Consider the following 24,106-nt stretch of genomic DNA (forward strand, 5'->3'; position numbering starts at 1 on the left):
CTTATCTTAAAAACATTACACATTATGGATGAAATACTCATAATCTTATACCCCTTAAACCTTTTAATATATGTGGTTATTAAGATGTCCATATTGAGTGATGGGAGTTTAAGTATTAAACGTCTTAAAGAGCTCTACCTTTAACACAAGGCAGGCAGTAAGTATACTCAGGTAAGCCAGTAAATGGATAATTGAGGAGAAAATGGTACACAACTGCTTTGGCTTTTGTAAAAAATCAAAGAGTATCCAGCACAGTATTTTGTAAATGGTAGACACTCAATCTAAAACTATATACTTCATATGATACTAAGAAGAAAAAAAGGAGAAAAACTGCAAAATTATCTTAATTTTAATTCTTACTTTGAAATTTTATATCTATTAGAGATCACTGTATGCTGTATGTTTCAAAATCAATATTTACATGAGTTACTTTATTTCTAGAAAACAAATACTTTTTTTGTTTTGAAAATGTGAAATTTGCCATGAGAATTAAATGCTCTCATTCAGAATTCTTTAGATTTCCAGTCTTTAAATTACCAGTTTTTGCATACCAGTCTTTAAAAACATGATATAATTTAACAGGATTTTTATATCATATCTGCTGAAATCTAGGTCCTTTGCTATTTAATATTTATGTTAAACATTTTATTCTACCAAGTAGAAACCTGCTGTAGTAAAAATGATGGCCTTAGCCAAGATTAAAAGTGGTACTAAAATGCAAACTAGTAGTACCTGGGGCCTACTATAAATCAGTTTTGAAAGGACTAGAGAAAAGCCATATTTTTCACTCACCAATGAAGCACATATAAATCTGTAGGATTGTCAGTGTAGATTATGAATGGTGTGCCTTACCTTTGGGGGTAATCAATTCCCCTTTCCTTTAAAATATTTAATGATGACTGTTTTTAACTTCAAAAATAATTTAAATCAATGAAGATAATATATTTTAGTTTTAGGAAGTGATTGAAAATATGTCCACTCTGATCACTAATGGCAAAGTTGCATTAATGAGAATGATAGTTTGGTGGATGGCCTAAAATTGAAAGTCTTATGTAGTGAAAAATAAATAGAATCAGCTGAATGTGATCTCCATATCTTATAATTAAATGTATACACTCACTATTTGTCATATCAGAAGCATACAGCTGTTATTCAGCAAGAAATATACACTACAATTTATCTAAACTATGAGATATGTTAGAGAAAAATGGAGGCATATGAGTAAAACTTCCAGTACTTATGCTGCTTTGCTTAAAGCCATTTATATAAATCAGTACTTAATATGAATGCATTTTCATTATAACTACTAAAAATTAGAAGGAATAGCAAATGCCCTGTTATAAAATTGGCAATTGGCACAGCATGTCAGAGCTTGGCTTGTACCAGGTATCTATAAATAATATTTTATCCTGTCACAGAGGGAGAAAATCTATTAAAATCCATGAGTTAGAATTACTTTTCTCAAGTTTTGGTTGAAATAGAACTTGAACTTGTGAGACTTTTATTTTTATTTCAAATACTAGAAATTTTTAATATTAAAGATTAAGAACCTAATATTTATTCTTCTTGCCCAAATAAATCACATTTTTTTCAATATGGAAATAGGATAAGGAAAATAGCATAAAAAAAAAAAAGAAAACTGTCACAGAACTGATGGAAAATGTTCTACTTGAGTCATACTAACTTAAGAACTGAACTGAGCAGAATAACCACTCAATAAAATTTCAACGTATTTTTTTCCTTTAAATACCTCACCATACCTGAAATTAGTATACCCATTCTGAAGTATATTTTATGATTTAAACTGCACAAAAATGGTTAACATAGTCTGAGTTTTGCTAAATTTAATCAAATATTTTCAACCTGAATGAGCTTCTTCCTCTTTAAGCATCCAACCTCATTTTCTTATGAAGGGATTTTTTTTTTTTAATAAAGAAAATGTAATAAATGATTACAACTCACATCAGTTATAACAGAATTTTAGAACTGGCCTTAGGGAAGTTAGAAGGAAAATTACAGAATCAGGGATTAGATCCAAAAGGCTGTTAACTAATTATCATCACAGACTGGAAGGAATTTAGGTAGTAATCTGATACATTTCTAGGCCTATAAACCAGGTCACAGCCAGGCCACCTAGAGAGACAGATGGTGATGTTATTTTGTGGAGAATCCCATCAGAAAGGTTACTATCTCAAATGTACTTTTACCAAAAATAAATAGTTTGTTATAGCTACTACTGACAGTGGGAAGTAGTGAATGGAAAATGACACTTTTTAACATGTTCTTCAAATAGAGCAGGTAATATGCAGGTAAATATGTGCATTCATGTAATTCAATATAATTAACAACCAGAGTACTTTTAACCATGAAGAATAAAGCCAGTGGGAGAATGAAGGTAAACAGGGAAGCAGAAACCCACCTACATCAAACTTTAGGATGATACTTTAAATGATAACAAACCTAATTTTCTCAAGCTGAATCCAGTCCGCAGTATTATTCTTGGCATATGACACGATGATACAAGGGTCTGAATAACTATAGCGACATGAACCTGAACCTGTAAGCAGCAATAACAATAAATTTCAAAGTTAAAATAGAACGGTGTGATTACATATTATCCTTCCTGATAAATACTCTAGATAATTTTTTAACCACTTAGTTATTTGATCATTTCCCCATTCTTCTAACTACGCTAAAACTTCTTGTGATCTATTCTGATAAATATTAGATAAATAATTTTGAGTCAAGAAAAAAGTAAACTGCAGGTCTCTTTAGAGATACATGAACTTCTAAATTAAATATAAACACTCTGTTCTAGGCCAAGAAATATCTGAATAGTATAGAATGATTAATAATGCCATTATGGTTCTTGCAAGTTAATATTTATAATGATTGTATTAAGTGGCATGTCAGTCATTCAATTGCATGAAGAGTAAAAATAGCATCCTTCTGTGTGTGTTATTTAACTTATGATGTAGCATGCTGCTGCTGCTTAGTTGCTCAGTTGCATCCGACTCTATATGAGAAATTAAAATACTGTAAATTCAAGTACTAAATGAATGAGAATTATTAGAGATATGATTGATATTATTCTACTACAGCCCAACATCAAAGATTTGAAAGAGAAACATTATTTTTCATTGTGCACATCTGGTCATTGTTTTTCATGATTATTTTCAGTATTGGATATATGAAAACCAAAGACAGTTTTAAACTTTGATAAGAATTTGTTTTAACATGTTTAATGAATTCTTATAATAAAAGCACACTCCCCAAAACAGCCATGAAACATAAGCCAGAAGTTTACTGGAACTCAGTAGCAGGGTTTTTATACTATATTAAAAACAAATGAACCAAACGAAAAAGAAATAGCATATTTTATGTTTAACGTTCCCCCATCTGCTAGAGGAGCTGTGGTTTTAGCAAACAGCATCTGTTGACGGTTTTTATATTTGTAGTACTCAAGAGTTCCAAGCTTTAATCAGACTCATTTATTTTATTTCAGTAGTGTTTAGTACAACACCAGTTAGTTTGCCATCGCCAAGGCTGGCAGTGAGCTAAAAAGGCCAAACAGCAGTTTTCCTAGATTTATTCTCACAGCTAGAATGTCGACGAAAAAAGGCTACTGAAAAGAAAGCTACACAGTAACCTTGAGCTCAAACAGAAGCCTACTTTATGCTGTTTGATCATTTAAGTTCTACTTTTCTTAAGCAGCTGCTTAAAATAAGTATCAAACTGTGGGGCAGGAAATGGAAAGGGCCAGGATTATGTGAGACAAACTTCAACAGAAACATGTATGAAGTCTGGCAGACAATTTGTTTTTCAAAAGGCAGTTCACACTAGCCTAAAGAATGTAAATGGTATTTATGTGCTTCCTTTCTGTTTTATACATGGCTAAGTACTTAAAAGCAAGTGCCTGAGGTGAATCCCCAAAATGGAAAGGCTAGAACAAATGAAAACCAAAAATGTTCCTCACAGAAGCAATTCAGTGGAAATTATTTACAAATTGAAAAAGAACAGGAAAGCTGGTAAACATTAAAATAAAAGATGTGCTCAACTATGACCCTGATAACCAATATGACCCCTCCCCTATTTTCTTATGTTATCATCTGACTGTTGGGAGAAAAAGTGTTTACTGTTGTGAGAATAAGTTCACTGTCGTTGTTCAGTTGCTAAGTCATGTCCGACCTCTGCAACCCCATGGACTACAGCACACCAGGCTTCCCTGTCTTTCACTATGCCAACTACTCCAGCATTCTTGCTGCAAGAATAGTAAGATAAGTTTATGATGAGCTCATTTAAATAAAAGGTACCTGGCAGGTGACTCACTTTTACTTCCTTAGTCATTAAATTATTTTGTATCTAAAATGTTAATATCTTCTGAACCCATCTCCTCCTCATTATTGTCAATGGATTCTCAGTAGCTCTTGCCAGAACTTTGCAATAGTGATTAGCTGGTCACCAGCCTCACATGTCCTAACCCAGCCACACTATTGCCAGCGCTCTTCCCACAAGTGAACTGAATCTTGTTACTTCCTTCTCATAATCCGTCAACACTTTCTCAGTCCCTTCAGGATAAAGCAGTACTTCCAGCTCTGGTGAGATAAAGGTCCACCACGGATCCTACAGACTAAAGGTGTACCCTGGAAAACAGAACCAGCCCAGGGTTATCTTTAAAGGGTTCCTACATGAAAAGACGGCTCAAAAGCCATAGGGATTCCAACAGAGGAGTGGACAACTAGAAGACCAGGACTGGGGTGTTAGGTACGAATGAACAGCCAGAAGAGAGGCACTGCCCATGCCATGGGAACTTCCCCTTCTGGAAGAAGCACCACCCAAGAGAACCAGTTGGCTTTGTATACATGCTTCCCTTTGGGGCCACTCCTATCAAACTACCACCCCAAATGGTGCCAAGCCAATGAATAAGCGATTCTCCACTCCCACTATGAATATAGCTGTTCCACATAGACTGGGTGAATTTCCTCTTCAGACAAGCCCTTTTGAACTGCAGCCCCACTGTCACATAGACTTGGGTCAGTAGAGTAAGATTTGTCCTTGCCCAGATTGAAAATGGTTGCTTGATTCTGTCTGCAATGAGGGGAGGAAAGAGTTAATTAACATCCATGTGCCCAGGTGCCTAAAGCCACCCCCAGCTCCCTGCTCCCAGAGGCAGTGGTGCAGAGCTATCACGTACCTCAAAACACCTCTAATGCAGTGAGGAGACAATGATAAGCAGGTGCCGCCTCCAAGAGGTACTTCTTTCTTTCCCCTCTTAAATGAAAGATCTTTAATTGCCAAAGTTGATATTTAAAACCAGAAAGGAAAAACAAACTCAAATGAAAAATGCAAGATATCCTCTCATGTACAGGTTCATTTTCTTTCCTTTGGATCACTTCTGATGTAATTGCCATCCTTCACTCTAAAGTAGCAATTTTGCAGAGATTTTAAGAATTGCTGAAGGTAGGAAGATAACTTAGAACTATGGTTATAAAAGTCCGAGAACCATTAATGGACTTAAATTGGTCTGCAAATGCAAACTCTTTCTTTGGTTCTTACTGGCAAATGAGGAAATTTCATATATTAGCAGTTTTACTTATATCAAGGATATAAGCAGCCTACAAAGTGATGAAGGGTTCCTGAAGTATGATATTTATAAATAAAATTGATGAACTTCTAGAACCCACTGGGAGCCCTAATCCAACAGTCTAGGAATTCTGGTTTCCATGTAGAGGTACACACACCAGGATTACCGTAACATCCCCAGCTTGGGGGAAGACAGGATATTTATGTTAAAGGTACCTCATGAGTGTTGTTTCCAGTTGGTCTTGGTTGGCAATTCTTGATTTAAAATTGACAGATAAATTGATAAATGATAAAGTAATCTACATTTATTTACTATAACTGTCATTTGCATTACTATTGGTTATTTAGTCAATCCCATAGTATATAATGATAGATAATTTTTTCAGCAACATTTCTGGACTAATATTGGCTTAAAGTTTGTCTTATACTTAAGACATATATGTACTGCAATATAACTATAAGCCATCTCTACTCTTTTGCTAAAGCAAATACCTACATAATACCTTGAAACTATTTTGCAACAAAACCACCTTTTATTAATGATGTCCTAAATCTGTGCTACTGAATTTGTGGCTAGAATTTGTGCTATTTTAATAATTTGCTCTGTATCATCAAATTATGTATAAAAATACTGTTTTAAAAATTTTTTTGGAATTTTAACATAAAATCATATATCTGTGTTCATTCTTATTAGATTAACAATGCACCATATGTAGTTAAGAAAAATAGAGACCAGAGAGTAATACCCTCATCTTTTCAATCACTCTACCAGTATACTCTGACTTCCTCCTGTTAAAATGGATGAAGTGCTCTGTTCTAAAGAATGGTGAACATTCTTTAGAATGTTCTAAAGAATGTGGTCTAGATTCCATCTCCAATGGCTCTTTAAGATTTCCCCTCTCTTTCTCTTGTACCATCAATTTCTTCCAATAAGTTTCCTGGATCATTCCTATTGTCATACAAACATCATAGAAACATACAAAGCATCTCCCATCTTAAATTTTTTCTTGATGTCACACCTGTACCTTCTGTTCTTTCCAATCCTATTTTTGTTCCACTTATAGGAAAACTTCTCAGAAGGGCTGTCCAGTGATTGTCTCCACTTCATCACAGCCTATCCTCTGTCCCTTCCTCCATTCAGACTTCTACACTCAAGCACTGCCCTGAAACTACTCTTGGTTATGTAGCTGGGGCTCTATGCTGCCCAATCAACAGATCATTTCCCCATGTTTAGGGTACTAGACTTATCAGAATTTGTCACAGTCCATCATTTCCCCTTAATTGGATAACTTCTTCTATCTTCCACTACCTTCTTGATCTTTCTCTTGCTTCCCTGGCTGTTGCTTCTCATTCTCCATTGTTGCCCTTTTTGTTCTTGATCTCAAATTGTTTTGGTGGCTTTCTCTTCTCCTCTCTATGTTGCCACTTTTTACTTTGAGGCTTTAAATAATATCTACAACAAATATCTGTATGTAGGTCAAGAAGCAACAGTTAGAACCGGACACGGAACAATGGACTGGTTCCAAATTGGGAAAGGAGTATGTCAAGGATTTGTATCATCGCTCTGCTTATTTAACTTATATGCAGAGTACATTATGCGAAGTGCTGAGCTGGATGAAGCACAAGCTGGAATCAACACTGCTGAGAGAAATATCAGTAACCTCAGGTATGCAGATGACACCATCCTTATGGCAGAAAGCAAAGAAGAACTAAAGAGCCTCTTGATGAAAGTGAAAGAAGAGAGTGAAAAAGTTGGCTTAAAACTCAACATTCAGAAAACTAAGGTCATGGCGTCCAGTCCCATCACTTTATGGCAAAAAGATAGGGAAACAATGGAAACAGTGACAGACTTTATTTTCTTGGGCTCCAAAATCATTGCAGATGGTGACTGCAGCCATGGAATTAAAAGATGCTTGCTCCTTGAAAGAAAAGTTATGACCAACCGAGACAGCATAATAAAAAGCAGAGACATTACTTTGCCAGCAGAGGTCTGTCTAGCCAAAGTCATGGTTTTTCCAGTAGTCATGTATGGATGTGAAGGTTGGACCATGTATGGATGTGAAGCTGAACACTGAAGAATTGGTGCTTTTGAACTGTGGTGTTAGAGAAGACTCTTGAGAGGCCCTTGGACTGCCAGGAGATCAAACCAGTCAATCCTAAAGGAAATCAGTCCTGAATATTCATTGGAAGGAATGATGCTGAAACTGAAACTCCAATACTTTGGCACCTGATGCGAAGAACTGACTCATTGGAAAAGACCCTGATGCTGGGAAAGATTGAAGGCAGGAGGAGAAGGGGACTACAGAGGATAAGATGGTTGGATGGCATCACCAACACAATGGACATGAGTTTGAGCAAGCTCTGGGAGTTGATGATGGACAGGGAAGCCTGGTGTGCTGCAGTCCATGGGGTCGCAATGAGTCGCACATGACTGAGTGACTGAACTGAACTGATATTTCCCATGAGTTCCACATTTATAGATCCAAGTGCTACTTATCATCCCAAAAGGACATCTCAGGCTTATTAAGTCAAAATCAGAAGAAATGGTTTTTCACCTTACAAATATTCAGTACACTTTGCATTTCAAATGACACCACTCCAGATGCTCAAAGAAACTAACAAAACACTAGATGTCATCTTTGATTCCTCCCTTTCCTTCACTTCCCACTTTCAACCCATCAGCCTGGGAGTTCTGACTCCAAAATATGGCTCAGCTTCTATCCTCCACTAGTGCTACCACCTTAGTCAAGTCAGGGTCATGTCTTGCTGGTCTTCTTCCTCCCCTTTTAATTCTCCTGTAATTCATCCTCCACATAGCAGTTATAGGCCTTTCAAAAACAAGAGTCTTTTAAAATGTTTTAGTGATTAGGCCAACCCGGCTTAAAACTCTCTCAAGGTTTCTCAGTCCACTAGGAACAAAAGGATGAGCTCATTGCTATGATACATTAAATCCTTCATGATCTTAGAACATCCCTTGTAGCACTCTTCTTTTCATATACTTTGTTTCAGCCACTATGGACCTTCTCCTCCCTGAACACTTCATCTCAGGGCTTCTATGCGCCTACTCTCTGCCTGCAATTATACGGATGATGTCAATATCCTCACACTCTATTCTTTCCTCATTCCATTCATGTCCTATCCCACAGACTCTCCCATGGCTTGTTCCTCTTCTTTCTCATGGATCTGTGCAAATATCATCTCCTCAAAGAAATCTTCCTTGCTCATTCAATCTAAAGAAGTTCACCCCCCCAATGTCCAATCATCCTGCATCTTATCACTCCATTTTATGAGTGTATAAATTTATCTCATCTATTTACTTGATTATTTGCTCTTGTCCATCTCCTGTTAGAATGCAAGCTCCATCAAAGCAGCGTCTGTCTCATTTACTACTTGTGTCCGGAGTACCCAGAACAGTCATGGTACACAACAGAAATCAGCTCTGGCTTGACCGTGAATGGGTTTGCTGTAATTTGCTTATCTGAAATCATCCATTTTTTTTTTGTTTTTACTGAGATATATTTATACTAGAAAGGGGGAACTATAACCATGGATGGATGGGAGTTAAGGATTTTCAACTTGTCTGAATTGGGTCAAAAGTGAAAAAAAAATCTAAGAGCTGTGCTTTAGAATATTTGTACTACATGTATCCTTACCCGAGATTAATTTTCGTACTGTCATATAGTCAACGGGGCAATAATTCTCCCACATTAACTAGAAATTACCCCAAAATGACTTAGATGGTTACACAATCCAGTTTACCTTTAGAATAAAAATATCAGAGACAGATTACATGAATAATTATGATACATTTTTATCAGCTAGATAAAGTAATATGAAGAATAATGATAGCCAGATGAATTATTTTACTTATTAGTAAAGTCTTATTGTAATGGCCCAGTATAATTAAAAATAAACAGTTTGCAAAGTCATACAAAGTACTCATAAGCCACACCGAATATCACCCCCAAGGCACATGTTCTGAACTCTCCATCAGGAATCATTTTCTAGTACATTAAGAAAAAAGTTTCTTGAATGTAATATCCTCTTAATTGTAAGACATTATCTTTTCCTTTCAAGTTGATTTATTTTGTTTCTGTTTCAATGTTTAACTAGATTAACACATTGTTCTAAGGGAGAAAACCCACTTTTATGTCTAGGAAGAAATCTAATACAACTGTAACTTTATAGAAAAATATTACTCTAAATTGTAATGCTATAAAATTGTCAATGATAGATATATCTTATCATCGAATAACCTTAACATCACATAGCCTTATGTGCATGCTCAGTCCCCCAGTAATGTCTGACTCTTTGCGACCCCCACAGATTGTAGCCTGCCAGGTTCTTCTGTCTATGTGATTTTCCAGGCAAGAATACTGTAATGGGTTTCCATTTTGTCCTCCAGGGGTCACACAGTCTTAAATAGAGGAGGGAATTCTATATATTAATAAATTCAATGCTTGTTGGTATTACTTATAATTCTATATAATTTTTTAGCTTCATTTTTTGGAGTGAAATTCCCTCTGATACATTATCTTCCAGAGAGAAAGTGTGTATAGGGGTTAGGAGAGTAGATGGTGAGGGCATGCTGTTAGGTTTGTAATCTGGGATTTGACACGTTTTAGCTGTGTGAATCTTGAGAAAGTCACTAATCTTTCCTATGTCCATTCTCTACATTTGTAAAATGTGAATAATAATAGCAATCTCTTCATAGAACTGTTGTGAAGATTAAGGCATTAACACATGAAATGTGCTTAGAAAACAACTCCAGTCCACACTAAAAAATTTCAGGTATGATTCAGTATTTTTGTTTCAATTCATAAATCCATTTATCCTGGAAAAAGGAAAAAATATTTGTTCATGGGCCAAATACTAAGCTGAATCACTACTTATCAAAGAATTTAAGGCATGTTAAGGCATATATTCCCTCTTCAATATATTCTTTCGTTTTGGGCTATTTCCCAGCTCTTTAATGGAAATGCTGTAAGTGCAAAGTGGAAGTGAAAACTGAGAACCAAAAGAGTTATCTTCCTGTTTGTTAGCGTCACTGGTAAATGTATTAGAGGGGAAGAAAGGCACCTATTTGATAAGAAAAAGAAGGCGCTCTGGGAATAAGATAGCAAGACATAACAGTATAAGGAGACATACTTCATAAGGTTTAGAATTGATAGAGTAGAAATTTGATTTTGCAGTTCCTAAAATTCAGAGAAGACAGAAAATCTGACCAGTTAAAGTTTTAGCAGCATCCACAGAGGTAAAAAAAATTCCAGTAATTCAAGAGAACAATTACAGTTGCTTTGAGCAGTTAGGTACTACTCTGCATGCTCATTTTACAGGTAAGGAAACTGAGGCAAAGAGAAGCTAGGCAATTTACTCAAGGCCCAAACGGGACTCAGAATTGGGCAGACCAGAATCCATGCCTTCAACCACTTCACTGTACTCCTTCCAGTGCACAAGCACACTTAAGGAAACAAATACTGCTTGATGTTCACATGGTCCGAACACGTGGGGACGAGCTTCTGTACCACTTCCGCTCTGGCCCCTGCCTGGAGCCATATGGCTGTTTTTGGTAAGACCTAAAGGACTGAACCACCTCTAGTCTCCATATCAGGTTCACTTGGAAATCACTTTCTCTGCAGGTTCCCTGCCCATTCTTCTCCTTTCCCTGCCTCCACAGTCAGTCACCCAAAGCTGAATACTCTCCTGCAGATTTATTAAATCTATGCCTTTATTTTACCTTCACCATCACCTCCTTAAATCATCTCTCACACAGATCAGTGTGATAACGTACTATCTGAGCACCCAGAACAAACACAAAAGGTATTGCACTGATAAGTAATTTCTTTGGTCATTTGCTTTAAAAATCCATAGAAAGTCATTTACAAGAGATTTAAAAAAATACTTGTATTCCAAAGAAGTAATATTCTAACATTTCCCAACTCAGAAAACTTTAATTATGTGGAAAGCATTAACCTGATACAATATTACAATCAGGATTAAATTTAAAATAATAGTGTAATCCACATTTGTATCCTAAATACTGAATTCCATAATAGTTTATAAATCTGTTTCTGAAATAATTATTTTATATAAGGAAACAATGAATATTTACAAATGTAAAATAGTGCCTAGTACTTGTTATTTAAAAATAAAGAAATAAGAAGAATGGCAAAACTTATTTCTATAAGGTTGCTTCCTTTACTGTCACTGTTAGAGAGATTCATCACTATGGTTGTAAGAAACATTTTTAGTAATCTCAGTTTGACCTTTGAACCCCTTTACTCATTATAAAATTGCAACTAAAATTGGTATCAATTTTTACCCCTGGGCTCTATTTAAATAGTACCATCCCTACTGTAATTTACAAAACAACAGATAAGCAACTTTCCACTTTTGTTATAGGGAGTCAGGTCAAGATGATCAGTCTAGCAATCAATCAACCAATGAGTCAACAAATTATTAAAAATACTTATGTCTGAGGTACATGCGAACTTAAAAGCCTAGTTATTTTCTCATGATTCAGTCCCACTTCTGTTGACTGTGGCTATCATTCAGGAAAAGCCAGGAAATGTATACTCTTTGAGTAGCCTTCCCCACTTAAGAGTAAAATATCATTCAGAACTGACATTTACATAAGGCGTGTGGCTACCTGTTGGTAGTCCACATGGCTCTTCTGTCGGCTGTTCTTTCTGCCAGGTTATCTCTTCTACACTATTCAAGCCTCTGATCAATGGTTACATTCTCAGCGGCCATCCCCTGGCCACCTCTAACAAAATGCGACCCCTCATGTGCTGACTCCTGATTAATTTTCTTCATGTATTCAGTACTTCCTGACATTCACTTGTTTGATATTCAGCAGCATGTCAGCCCGACCAGGGCAAAGATTTTCTTTCACGAATCCTGTCTCCCCGATGCCTTAAGAGCTGCTTCACATAGAAGAGGAGCTCAGAGAACAGTTGTTGAATGAATGAAATTTAGGAAGCAGTTGTCGGTTAAACTCTAAGAAGAGAATTTTTTGGAAATGCAACGATATCATTATTATTACTGTTGTTACTACTGGATCTTTTGCAGTGCTTCTTTTCAGCAGGATAAGGATATGGAGGTGATTTATAACCTCTGTCCACCAGCAGAGAGTCTGTCACTCTTCTGGGAAGTGCCAAAGGGGGCAGCACATTCGATCACTCATGCTGAGAATTGCTTGGGTAACAATATTACAGGTTTGGCTGATGTTGCTTTTCTGTTCCTCTACCTAATATCCTTCCCTGCTAGCAAAACAAGCTACAAGTATAAACTAGCTATGATTGGTTGAATAAACGTATAGCAACTACTTTGATATTTCTTGTAGGGGCCCCCTGAACTAAAACAGACAACATCATAATCATATTTTTACATAAAATCTATTCCTAGTTAACTCATAGTTCATTGTTTTCACCCAGTTCTAGGATTAAGGGTCACAGTGGGAAGACATTTAAGAGATCAGGAAGATGAACATTCTTGCTTTACAAACGAGTTGTCAGGGGCTCACTAGGGCTCCACCAATTACCTAAGTTTACGTGGCAAATTCAGTTGGCAGAGAAGTGACTACATGGCCTAACTCCCAATCCAGTGCTCTTTTCCCTTCCCCATTTACATCAATAGCAAAAGTTGTCATATGCAGAGGTAATTTTAGAATATGCACCCAAAAGGAAAAAGGAAAAAAGTATTTCAGGTAGTTAACAAAAAGGTTGGATTTTCTTATGTTTGTGGTATTGCCAGTTTCTAAAGATTTGTAATATGTTGTGATTTCTTTTCTCATTTTAAACAAACATTCACATTTTTACCTAATTTTGAATGTGCAATTTTGTATTCTTTTCCTTAATGACACTCTAGCCTTCACCCAAACTGTGTAAGCTTCAAATGTAGACCCACAAAACCTGATCCCACCCCTGTGCAGAGCATGCCCTGTAGTGTGTTCCTGAGTTTCACAAATGTCTTAACTCACATGGGGGTACCAAGCTCCGGATTACATGGTTCACTTTCCATTTTGTTTAACATGGCACATTCACATGACAATATACTGTAATGCAAGACAATAATAAAGTAAGAATATATGATTCTTGAAACTATTTTTCTTCTCTTTTTTTCAAGCAGATCTGGCTCAACTAAAATATTCTTAAAAGGAAATCATCATATAACAACTGGATTAGGATAGATGAAATGATTTGACATAATTGTTTGCTTATATACCTCCCTGGTAGCTCAGATGGTAAAGTGTCTGCCTACAATGCAGGAGACGTGGGTTCAATCCCTGGGTCAGGAAGATCTCCTGGAGAAGAAAATGACAACCCACTCCAGTATTCTTGCCTGGGAAATCCCATTGACGGAGGAGCCTAGTAGGCTACATTCCATGGGGTCACAAAGAGTTGGACACAACTGAGCGACTTCACTTCACTTTAATTGTTTGCTTACATGACAAATAAACCATTCAGTTTTGGACAGTGTTGGAGATGAACCTGAATGAGCCTCAGGAGCTCGACAAAACCTGGTGAGAACCTGCAACTTCCAGGATTTACTAACTGGAGTGCTTCTGTGCAGTGCTGGCCGAGAGGATCTTAAATGGCTGTCAGAGTTTACAATGCCAAGGATACACAAGCACACGAACAAGTAGCAATTATGTGCTAACCAGTGAAGCCCAGATTAAGCACCCTGAGAACCTGTTATTGTTCAGTAGCCCATTAACCATAATGTATATGCACAAAGGAGACTGCAAATACCTTCCAGAGCCAGGAAGTTTCCCAAAATCCACACATAAACCTTTTCCTTTCTTCCCATTTCTTTTGGGTGGTTGCCATAAAAGTAAAAAACTTAAAGAATAGCTTGATTTAGTATAAAATCAAAGCTACTTAAAAAAGAGAAATATTAGTCATTTATTCTATTAAGAATTCAAGAGTTATTACTCACTTTCTCAAAATAACAGTTACACAATTCACAATCACTTAAGGTAAGATAAACTTTAGGATCCAAATTACTGACTGACTTAACTTGCAGATTTCAGAAAGGTAACATGGTAAATACACCACATAGTATGTAAGATCACCAGCAAGTCTGAGGCACTATCCTATAATGAAACATATTAATATTTCTGCACTTAAATATACAAAGATTCATATAAAGTAGTATAAGTAAAGATTATAAATAGCTTTAAATTACTTCAAGTCTAGCTGCCAAATGAATTTAGATCATGTGAGGCTTTGCCATCAAATAAATTAAAAAAAAAGTTCTGTGGTTTTTCTGAGTGTTTTTATACTATGGAATTACAGATTAGGGATTGTGAGCCTATATCTCCTGTAGTCCTCTCTATATCTTTTTATTTTTATAGTAGAAGGATAAATCAATTGGTTTTAGTCTCCAATTTAGTCTCCAAAGACCTGGGTAGCTTTATTTTTATTTGGTTATGCCCTTCTCCACAAAGCCCAGGACTTTTCAAAGTAAATCAGAACAGAAACAATAGAAGGAGCAACTGCCTCTTGGGGGTTTGGTAGTGGTTGCCGGGAGCAGACTCTTTTCCTCAAAGCACTGCCTGAAAAACAAGCTGCCTTTTTAAATGTGGCACAGGGCCACAGAAGGAGAGAAGTGATCTTGCAGAATTTATAGATTGGGGAGAAGCACTGCCAGAAATCATGCCTCTAGATAGTGGAGCGGGGCCCATAAATACTGAAGGCTTGAGGAGTGTCTGGACAGAACCCTGCTGAGAATTCTTGCAGCCCAAGTGCTGCTGCTGCTATTACTCAAAACTCAGACCTCAGAGACAAGCAGAGTCCTAGAGCCGCGTGTAAACAACAGCATTTGATACAGAAAGATCATAAAGCGATGAAATGGATGTAATCGGACTACTTAAACTCCCTGCTAGGACTGGAGCCAATCTTAGCAGAATCAACACATCCTTTCATCTTTTCAAGGTAGATAAATGGAGGAGAGGGGCATTAACTGAGCTTGTAGTGAATGGAAAGAGAAAAAGAAATGAATGGGGAACTTTTAGAGAAGCTTTTAAAAGCCAGACACTGTCACTTCCAGAGCATATTATGTTACTGTAGGCTAAGGCATTCAAGAAAGGGACTTGCCTCATTCTATAATGTGAAAAATGTGACAAGCAAGATGAAGATATTGGTATAATAAGCAGTTCTGGAAATTATCACTTCTTTTTCTTTGCCAAGAGAAGTTTGTTTTTTTTGGCTGCATTGCATGTGGGATCTTAGTTCCCCAACCAAGGATCTCCGTGAGGCAGGGATTGAATCTGTGCCCTGTGCATTGGAAGCACGGGGTCTTAACCACTGGACAATCAGGGAAGTCTCCCCATAAGAGCGATTTTTAAGGATAGTACTATTCACTAGGGAGTAAACACTCATTGTATCCAAAAGAACCGAGAAATACAGTAAAGGCTTATTTGCTACCTGGCAATTCTTCAGAGTAATTCTGCTGCAAGCAAGCCAATGGCCTATTATTATACAGATGATCAATATTTTGATATTTTCACAAACTTCTGCTCAAATATTTCATTAGAGGCAGCTGTGAATGTTTATTTTCCAGGAACAACAATGGTGTAGAACAATAATTACATTATACTTAGGTTTTTATTTCCTTTATTACTGAGTCTCCCAGAAAAATCCTAAGGGCATTAGCTCTCCCAGCCCATGGCATCAAAACAATCTGCTATAAGTAGACCAAAATCTTTGTAATATGGCCAGTCTTGGAAGTACTACCTGATGAACAGGACCTAAATTGTGACTCTTGGTTTTAAGCAGGTAATGCTGTAATTTCCAGGATAGCCAGTTTCATATATTTCTTAGTTTTCATGTTTGTTTTATTCCTCTCCGTGTAGAAAACCTAAACTTTATAAGATTATACATACCTGTTCATACTGTCTTATAATGTGGCACATCTATATAAATCTGCTTCATTAGTTTATAAATGTTGTAAAAACTGTAGTCAAGTTTGTCCTCTAGCAGTGAGTTAGCTTCTCACCTGACACCCTTTGAAGCAAGTTGTTTTTGTTACTTATTACCTTCCTGGACCGCAGGTATCCACAGAGTACTTGGGTGCTGTTCTTGGCTGATCACCAGTCTCCCTGGCTCCTCTGAGGCATTCTCACACTGCTGCCCCTGTGCCGAACCCTGCCTACACTTCCTGCCAGGCAGCGCTGCTTCAGGCTCTCACAAAATACAGGCTCAGCTCGCCTGGCTTGTGCCTGCACAGAGACAGCAGCTTATGCTTTGCTGAAGCTCACAGACTATAGCTAAAGGGGTGAGTACTAGGCAGGGAAGGGAAAAATGGTTACTGTATCGGATAATGCTTTGTGGCAGCACACGTGGGAAGCATCCCGGGGCTTCTTAGTCCCAAATGACAGGGATGGGAATTGTGACCGAAAGGATATTACTTTAATTAAGAATAGTTCCATTCTGTACGACAGGAAATCCTTGAATTACTCTTGGATCTGTCAAGAACAAGTGAAATCAATTTTGGTAAAATATGATGACCAAAGTTGACCAAAATCATTTTATTAACAGAAATTGTCAATTCAGAGAAATCAACATGTCCAAAATCTTCAGCTGCCCCAAAAGATCAATTAACCAATTATCTGAATATGCAAATCTAGATTTTATGTCTAGACCTCAGTTTTGCCCACCAAGAAATAAGTTTTGGTGGAATTCACCATTTTATCCACTAAAAAAAAAAACATATTTCAAGGACAGTGTTGTAAAAAGGACCATTTTATGAAAGTAAATTTTCCATTTTAAACAACTACTAAAAACTGATACTAAGGATTGAGAGAGGTCAAAGTACAGTAAAAACTCAAATATTCTACATTCATGGTATACATATGCTAAAAATGTTTTGTTTAAAATAAAGAGCTTTATTATAAAATGCAGAAAAAGAGTCAGGTTTTAAAAGCAACTCTTCTTTCCCTTCTGTTTTATATTTATTTTTCAAATGAGGCTACTAGCAACAATCTTTGTTTTGACTGACTTTATTAGGAAACAGACTATTTGATCTACAAGCCTTTCTGTTTGAATAAATGTGACAGTATGTGATTTATTGTACTTAATGTTTTGCTCCTTAGTCACTTCCTTGGCTGAAATTCCCAAATCTCATTAGGTGACTTCTTTCAGTTTATGGCAGATGGACAATGACCACAGGATATAAAATGAACAGCTGTCCTCCTCCCCTTTGTACCTTTCTCTCTTTCAGCCCTATCCCCATTCCCTCACTTCCAAAATATTTGTATTTTTTCCTATTTCCTGCCACTCCTGTAAGGGACCAATTCTCTCCTGATTTATGAAACACCATGCCATTTCCAACCACTTTTGGGTGCTCACCCCTTTACAAATTCCCTCCCAAGTCCAACATAGAGGTTTCATCAGATCCTATGTTCGGAAAAACATAAGGGAGGGAAATGCAAAATGTGTCAGGCTTTGCCAGGTTCCCTGCTGAGCAGCCCTCTCTTCCTTGGGGTGGAGGCCTTAAACTAAGCCCTAGTGCTCAAGTCTGGCTCATTTTCTAGTAGGACTAACACCAACCTTTGAGAGCAGGTGTTAAATAACGACCCTCTCCAACCCCCAACAATCTGGGGACTCAGCATTACTACCCTTTTGTTGTTTGGGCTTTGACCTTGGCCACAAGGTCTTACAATGCCCTCTACTTCATCTCCCAGAAAGCGACCATCGCTTTAACCTTCCCTGTGATGCTGATACTCCGGGGTGGTACTAGTTGTGAGTAAGATTATGCCCTAAAAACAAGAGGACGCTTGTATAATCCTTAGTCCTCAAGCATCATTTAAGCTAGAAAGAATGAAAGTGGATGTGCACAAATGGCCAGAGTATAAGTCAACGCTGAGTGAAATAAGCATCACAAAATAAAATAGAGGAAGTGGGGACTCAGAGATATCAGGGTATGGTAATGAGATTTTTCATGGAGGAAAGACTATTTAGTCTACATTAATGATTAACTTCTTCTCATCCTATTGTTCAATGTTTTATCCCTTCTACAAGAACAGGCCTCAATAAATATTAGGAAAACATATTTATGAATGAAATATTAATATTTATCTTTCAAGCCTCGCCAAGATGAGTGACAATAAATTAAATATTTCAAAAGGGAAAGGGTGTAGTATCTTTCAAACTGTTATAATTCAGGTAGAGAAAACTCTTCAGTTATTAGTTTTAATAATGCAGACATAATTAATCTCAATAATCTTTGCCAGAACATTATATTTAGTAGCATTTTACAATATTTCAGAATATTCCCTTTTATTAGTTAAGATAGGGCTTAGGAACTTGGGGTGAGGTAGATTTGAAAAATATATATAGTTCATATAAGCTGGTCTTCTTTGTTTTGTTTTTAATTAATTTATTTTTTAATTGAAGGATAATTGCTTTACAGAATTTTGTTGTTTTCTGTCAAACCTCAACATGAATCAGCCATAGGTGTACATATATACCCTCCTTTTTGAACCCCCGTCCCACTTCCTTCCCCATCTCACCCCTCTGGGTTGATACAGAGCCCCTGTTTGAGTTTCCTGAGCCAGACAGAAAATTCCCATTGGCTATCTATTTTACATATGGTCATGTAAGTTTCCATGTTACTCTTTCCATACATCTCACCCTCTCCTCCCCTCTCCCCATGTCATAAGTCTATTCTCTATGTCTGTTTCTCCACCACTGCCCTGTAAATAAATACTTCAGTACCATTTTTCTAGATTCCATATATATGTGTTAGAATATGATATTTATCTTTCTCTTTCTGACTCACTTCACTCTGTACAATAGGCTCTAGGTTCATCCACCTCATTAGAACTGACTCAAATTTATTCCTTTTTATGGCTGAGTAATATTCCATTGTGTATATATACACAACTTCTTTATTCATTCATCTGTCAATGGACATCTAAGTTGCTTCCATGTTCTAGCTAATTGTAAACAGTGTTGCAATGAACAATCAAATACATGTGTCTTCTTCAATTTTGGTTTCCTCAGGGCATATGCCTGGGAGTGGGACTGCTGGGTCATATGGTGGTTCTATTCCTAGTCTTTTAAGGAATCTCCATACTGTCTTCCATAGTGGCTGCATCAATTCACATTCTCTCCAACAGTGCAAGAGCATTCCCTTTTCTCCACAGTCTCTCCAGCATTTATTGCTTGTAGACTTTTTGATGATGGACTGGTGTGAGGTGATATCTCACTGTAATTTTGATCTGCTTTTCTCTAATAATGAGCGATGTTGAGCATCTTTTCATCTGTTTGTCAGCCATCTGTATGCCTTCTTTAGAGAAATGTCTGTTAAGGTCTTTTCCTCACTTTTTGATTGGGTTGTTTTTCTGGTACTGAGTTGTATGAGCTGCTTGTATACTTTGGAAATCAATTCTTTGTCAGTCGTTTCATTTGCTATTATTTTCTCCCATTCTGAGAGCTGTCTTTTCACCTTGCTTATACCTGACCTGCCTCTTGGGAAACCTGTATGCAGGTCAGGAAGCAACAGTTAGAACTGGACATGGAACAACAGACTGGTTCCAAATAGGAAAAGGAGTATGTCAAGGCTGTATATTGTCACCCTGCTAATGTAACTTATATGCAGAGTACATCATGAGAAATGCTGGGCTGGAAGAAGCCCAGCATTTAAAATTTAAAATTAAAACAAGCTGGAATCAAGATTGCTGGGAGAATCAATAACCTCAGATATGCAGATGACACCACCCGTATGGCGGAAAGTGAAGAAGAACTAAAGAGCTTCTTGATGAAAGTGAAAGAGGAGAGTGAAAAAGTTGGCTTAAAGCTCAACATTCAGGAAACTAAGATCACGGCATCTGGTCCCATCACTTCATGGCAAATAGATGGGGAAACAGTGGCTGACTTTATTTTTGGGGGCTCCAAAATCACTGCAGATGGTGATTGCAGCCATGAAATTAAAAGATGCTTACTCCTTGGAAGGAAAGTTATGACCAACCTAGACAGCATATTAAAAAGTAGAGACATTACATTGTCAACCAAGGTCCGTTTAGTTAAGGCTATGGTTTTTCCAGTGGTCATGTATGGATGTGGGAGCTGAACTGTGAAGAAAGCTGAGCGCCAAAAAACTGGTGCTTTTGAACTGTGGTGTTGGAGAAGACGCTTGAAAGTCCCTTGGACTTCAAGGAGATCCAACCAGTCCATCCTAAAGGAGATCAGTCCTGGGTGTTCATTGGAAGGACTGATGCTGAAGCTGAAACTCCAATACTTTGGCCACCTGATGTGAAGAGCTGACTCATTTGAAAAGACCCGGATGCTGGGAAAGATTGAGGGCAGGAGGAGAAGGGGACGATAGAGGATAAGTTGGTTGGATGGCATCACCAACTCAATGGACATGAGTTTGGGTAAACTCCAGGAGTTGGTGATGGACAGGGAAGCCTGGTGTGCTGCGGTTCATGGAGTCGCAAAGAGTTGGACATGACTGAGCGACTGAACTGAACCGATAGTTTCCTTTCTTGTGCAAAAGCTTTTAAGTTTAATCAGGTTCCACTTGTTTACTTTGTTTTTATTTCCATTACTCTAGGAGGTGGGTCATAGAGGATCTTGCTTTGATTTAAACTGGTCTTTTAAATCCATATTCCCTAAAAAGATCAACACCAGAATGAAGAAGAAGGATAACCTGAATTAAAATCAATTCCGAATTTTAATTATTAAATAGATAACACAGAAGTGTTCCATATATAAATATTTTAATTTTTGTGTGAATATAGATTTCTGAAAATTTAAAAATCAAGTAGAAACCTTATTTAATATCTTTTATATCCAAGAACCTTAAACTCAAATAAAGCATGTATTTAACATTAAAAGCATGCGTTAAGCTACTTTCACCATTAAAACTTGCTAAACTTCTGTTTTTATTTATATATGTTTTGATATCAAGTCACTACAGATTTTGTTAGCCTCATACTCAAGGAGTCTCATGTTTCCAGAAGAGGTTTTCACAATTTCATATAAATTCCCCAAGGTCTTACTTACCAAGAAAAGTAACTCTTGAAAACAACAACAACAAAAAGAGCCAGATTTAGGAAAACATCTCAGGAAGTAGACAGAGGAAATAAGCAATAATTTCTACCAAAATATGAGAAGGCTCAATTTCTCTTCCTTCTGAATTAGCTCTTCCAAGAACTGAGAGAGAGTTTCTCTACTGAATCAAGCTCTGAGTAATTAATATGTTTGTGAATCAGGCTTGAGGGAAAAACTTCTTCCTTTATGCTAAATGCAATATAATACCTTTTATAAGTGGCATTTTATTCATTACATCTATTTGAGAAAAATCTCTTTTCCTCTACAAAGCAATCTTCCAATTCAGCATTGAGTACCTCTAACTTTGTAATTTTCTAGTTTTTATATTTCAAACTACAAAACGAGTAGCTCTCACTTGTCTCAGAGACACTGTAACATGTACAGTACATATGAGAATACAGACCTAAAGACATTTTCATATCTTAATCTGTAAATATAAAACGTTCATGACATAGTGCCTTTACTTTGTTTAAGGTGATTAAAAACAAATAAAAAGCAGTAAAACACACACATACACACACACAAACACCTGTGTGCGTGTGTGCATACTAAGTCACTTCAGTTATGTCCAACTCTTTGCGACCCTATGGACTATAGCCTGCCAGGCTCCTCTACCCATGGGATTCTCCAGGCAAGAATACTGGAATGGGTTGCCATGCCCTCCTCCAGGGGATCTTCCTAACCCAGGGATCAAACCTGTAACTCCTGCATTGCAGGTGGATTCTTTAGCGCTGAGCCACCAGGGAAGCCCAAACACATACCTACAAAACCCCAAATCTTTAGGATATTCATAAGTAAAATAAAAGACAAAAGGTACCAACTCTATGAATTATGAACAAATAAAAGATTCTAGCTAGTTCATTAATAACAAACTGATTAAACGCATGGATACATATTTTTTGTCTACTGGCTTCACTAAAAGCACGGTTTATTGGTGATTCTTTGTTTTCTTCTGGATTATCTTTTCCATTGATTGGGGTTCTCAGATCACCTCCCCCAAATCTCTTGGCGTGAAATGTCTGTATCACATCAATTTATGACTTGGTTACATAATATTATAGATGTCTCTGTAATAGTTACTTGTCACTCAGGCAAGAAATATTTATGAGCATCTTCTAATTTTGAGTCCCTAGGGCTGAGGGCTAGGACTGAGAATAAAATGATGGACAAGACAGATACACCTCCTAAGCCAAAAAGTTCTTCATGATGTATGTTTTAAAAATGCTTTACCTTCAATACCCTCTTAGCTAACAGATTCTATTAATCTGGAAAAAAGAGCTGGGCTAAATTGAACAAGTATATTCTTTGGCAAGCTCTTGTTGAGTAAATCAATGTAGATTTATATTAAGGAAGGGACAAATCCATTCTTAATACAACTGATCTTGCTTAAGAAAGATCACACATATTAAGAATTAATTTTATTGTATTTCTTTATCACTTAAGAGAGAAAGAGGTGACTTTTCAGACCTCTACTGCCTATTTAAAACTCCCAGCTGATGAACATGAACTCTTCAGATAGACACAACTATATGCTACAACGCTCATAGCCTTCCTTACCCAGTCTTCCTGATCCAGGAAGGAACTGAGTTTCCCATTTTATGCCTTGCTTATGTCACTCTATCTCCTCAACTGGAAAAACTTCGTCCTTTCCAAGGACTCATGTTGACTTTCAGGAATTCTCCTAAGAAGCCTTCCTGAATTGCTCTGCTCTGTAGGACCTAACACCACAGGGACCTGCGCACATCCATCTATGTTTACAACAACTAGCAGTTCTCCAGAAGTTGCATGCTCCACATGCATCTAAAGCCTTCTACCACATCACTAAGCACTGTAAAATGTTGTTTTCTCATTTTTTTGGTCTTTCCATAGTCAACATTAACCCAGAAAAGCCTAAGGAGACAGCAAATACTCACTGAAATTCTGTTAAGTGAATAATGAATCCAAAGCACTACTAGTACTTCCCCTGGACCCAGGATCCTGCTTGGAAAAACAGAGTTTGGAGGAACTTATAAAATAATGGTTTGTAAGGGCATCATCTCAAATTTTTCTTCCTGTCTCAGAGGAAATCTAAAGGAAATAGGTAAGTGCCCCTATGGCTACAGCCATAAATTCCACCAGTTGAATCTAATGAATCAAGTGAGGATTGTAGCAGATCGATGACTAGCACAGAAATGGATATGAGATCTTTCACTGGAATGGAAAAATGAGAAGTTGTTCTAAGAATATTTTAGGACATCTTTCAAGACAATTTAGCTATTGTTAACCTAGTAAATTTCAACTTTAGGATTGTGTTTTCAGGATGCTTTAACTTAAAAATTCATTTGGTGAAGACAGTCTGTAATCTGTGTGTGTGTGTGTGTGTGTGTGTGCACGCATGTGCGTGCGTGTATTTATAAAGATACACTGGCATAGCATTGGTGCTAATAATTGACATGACAAGAGTTTATTAAGACACTCCTTAG

At 37.0% G+C, this 24,106-nt stretch overlaps 1 protein-coding gene across 4 annotated transcripts in view; it reads right to left on the minus strand.

The window, feature by feature from the left end:
• RELN (reelin) overlaps positions 1–24,106 on the minus strand; it is a 527,544-nt gene that overhangs the window by 229,270 nt on the left and 274,168 nt on the right. For all 4 annotated transcript variants that reach the window (XM_043872741.1, XM_043872740.1, XM_043872739.1 and 1 more), the window contains one exon: positions 2,461–2,557. In XM_043872741.1, coding sequence (XP_043728676.1) covers positions 2,461–2,557 — 97 coding nt within the window. The remainder of the gene's footprint in view (positions 1–2,460; positions 2,558–24,106) is intronic.

Source organism: Cervus elaphus, chromosome 18, assembly GCF_910594005.1.
Source record: "Cervus elaphus chromosome 18, mCerEla1.1, whole genome shotgun sequence".
Classification (NCBI taxonomy): domain Eukaryota; kingdom Metazoa; phylum Chordata; class Mammalia; order Artiodactyla; family Cervidae; genus Cervus; species Cervus elaphus.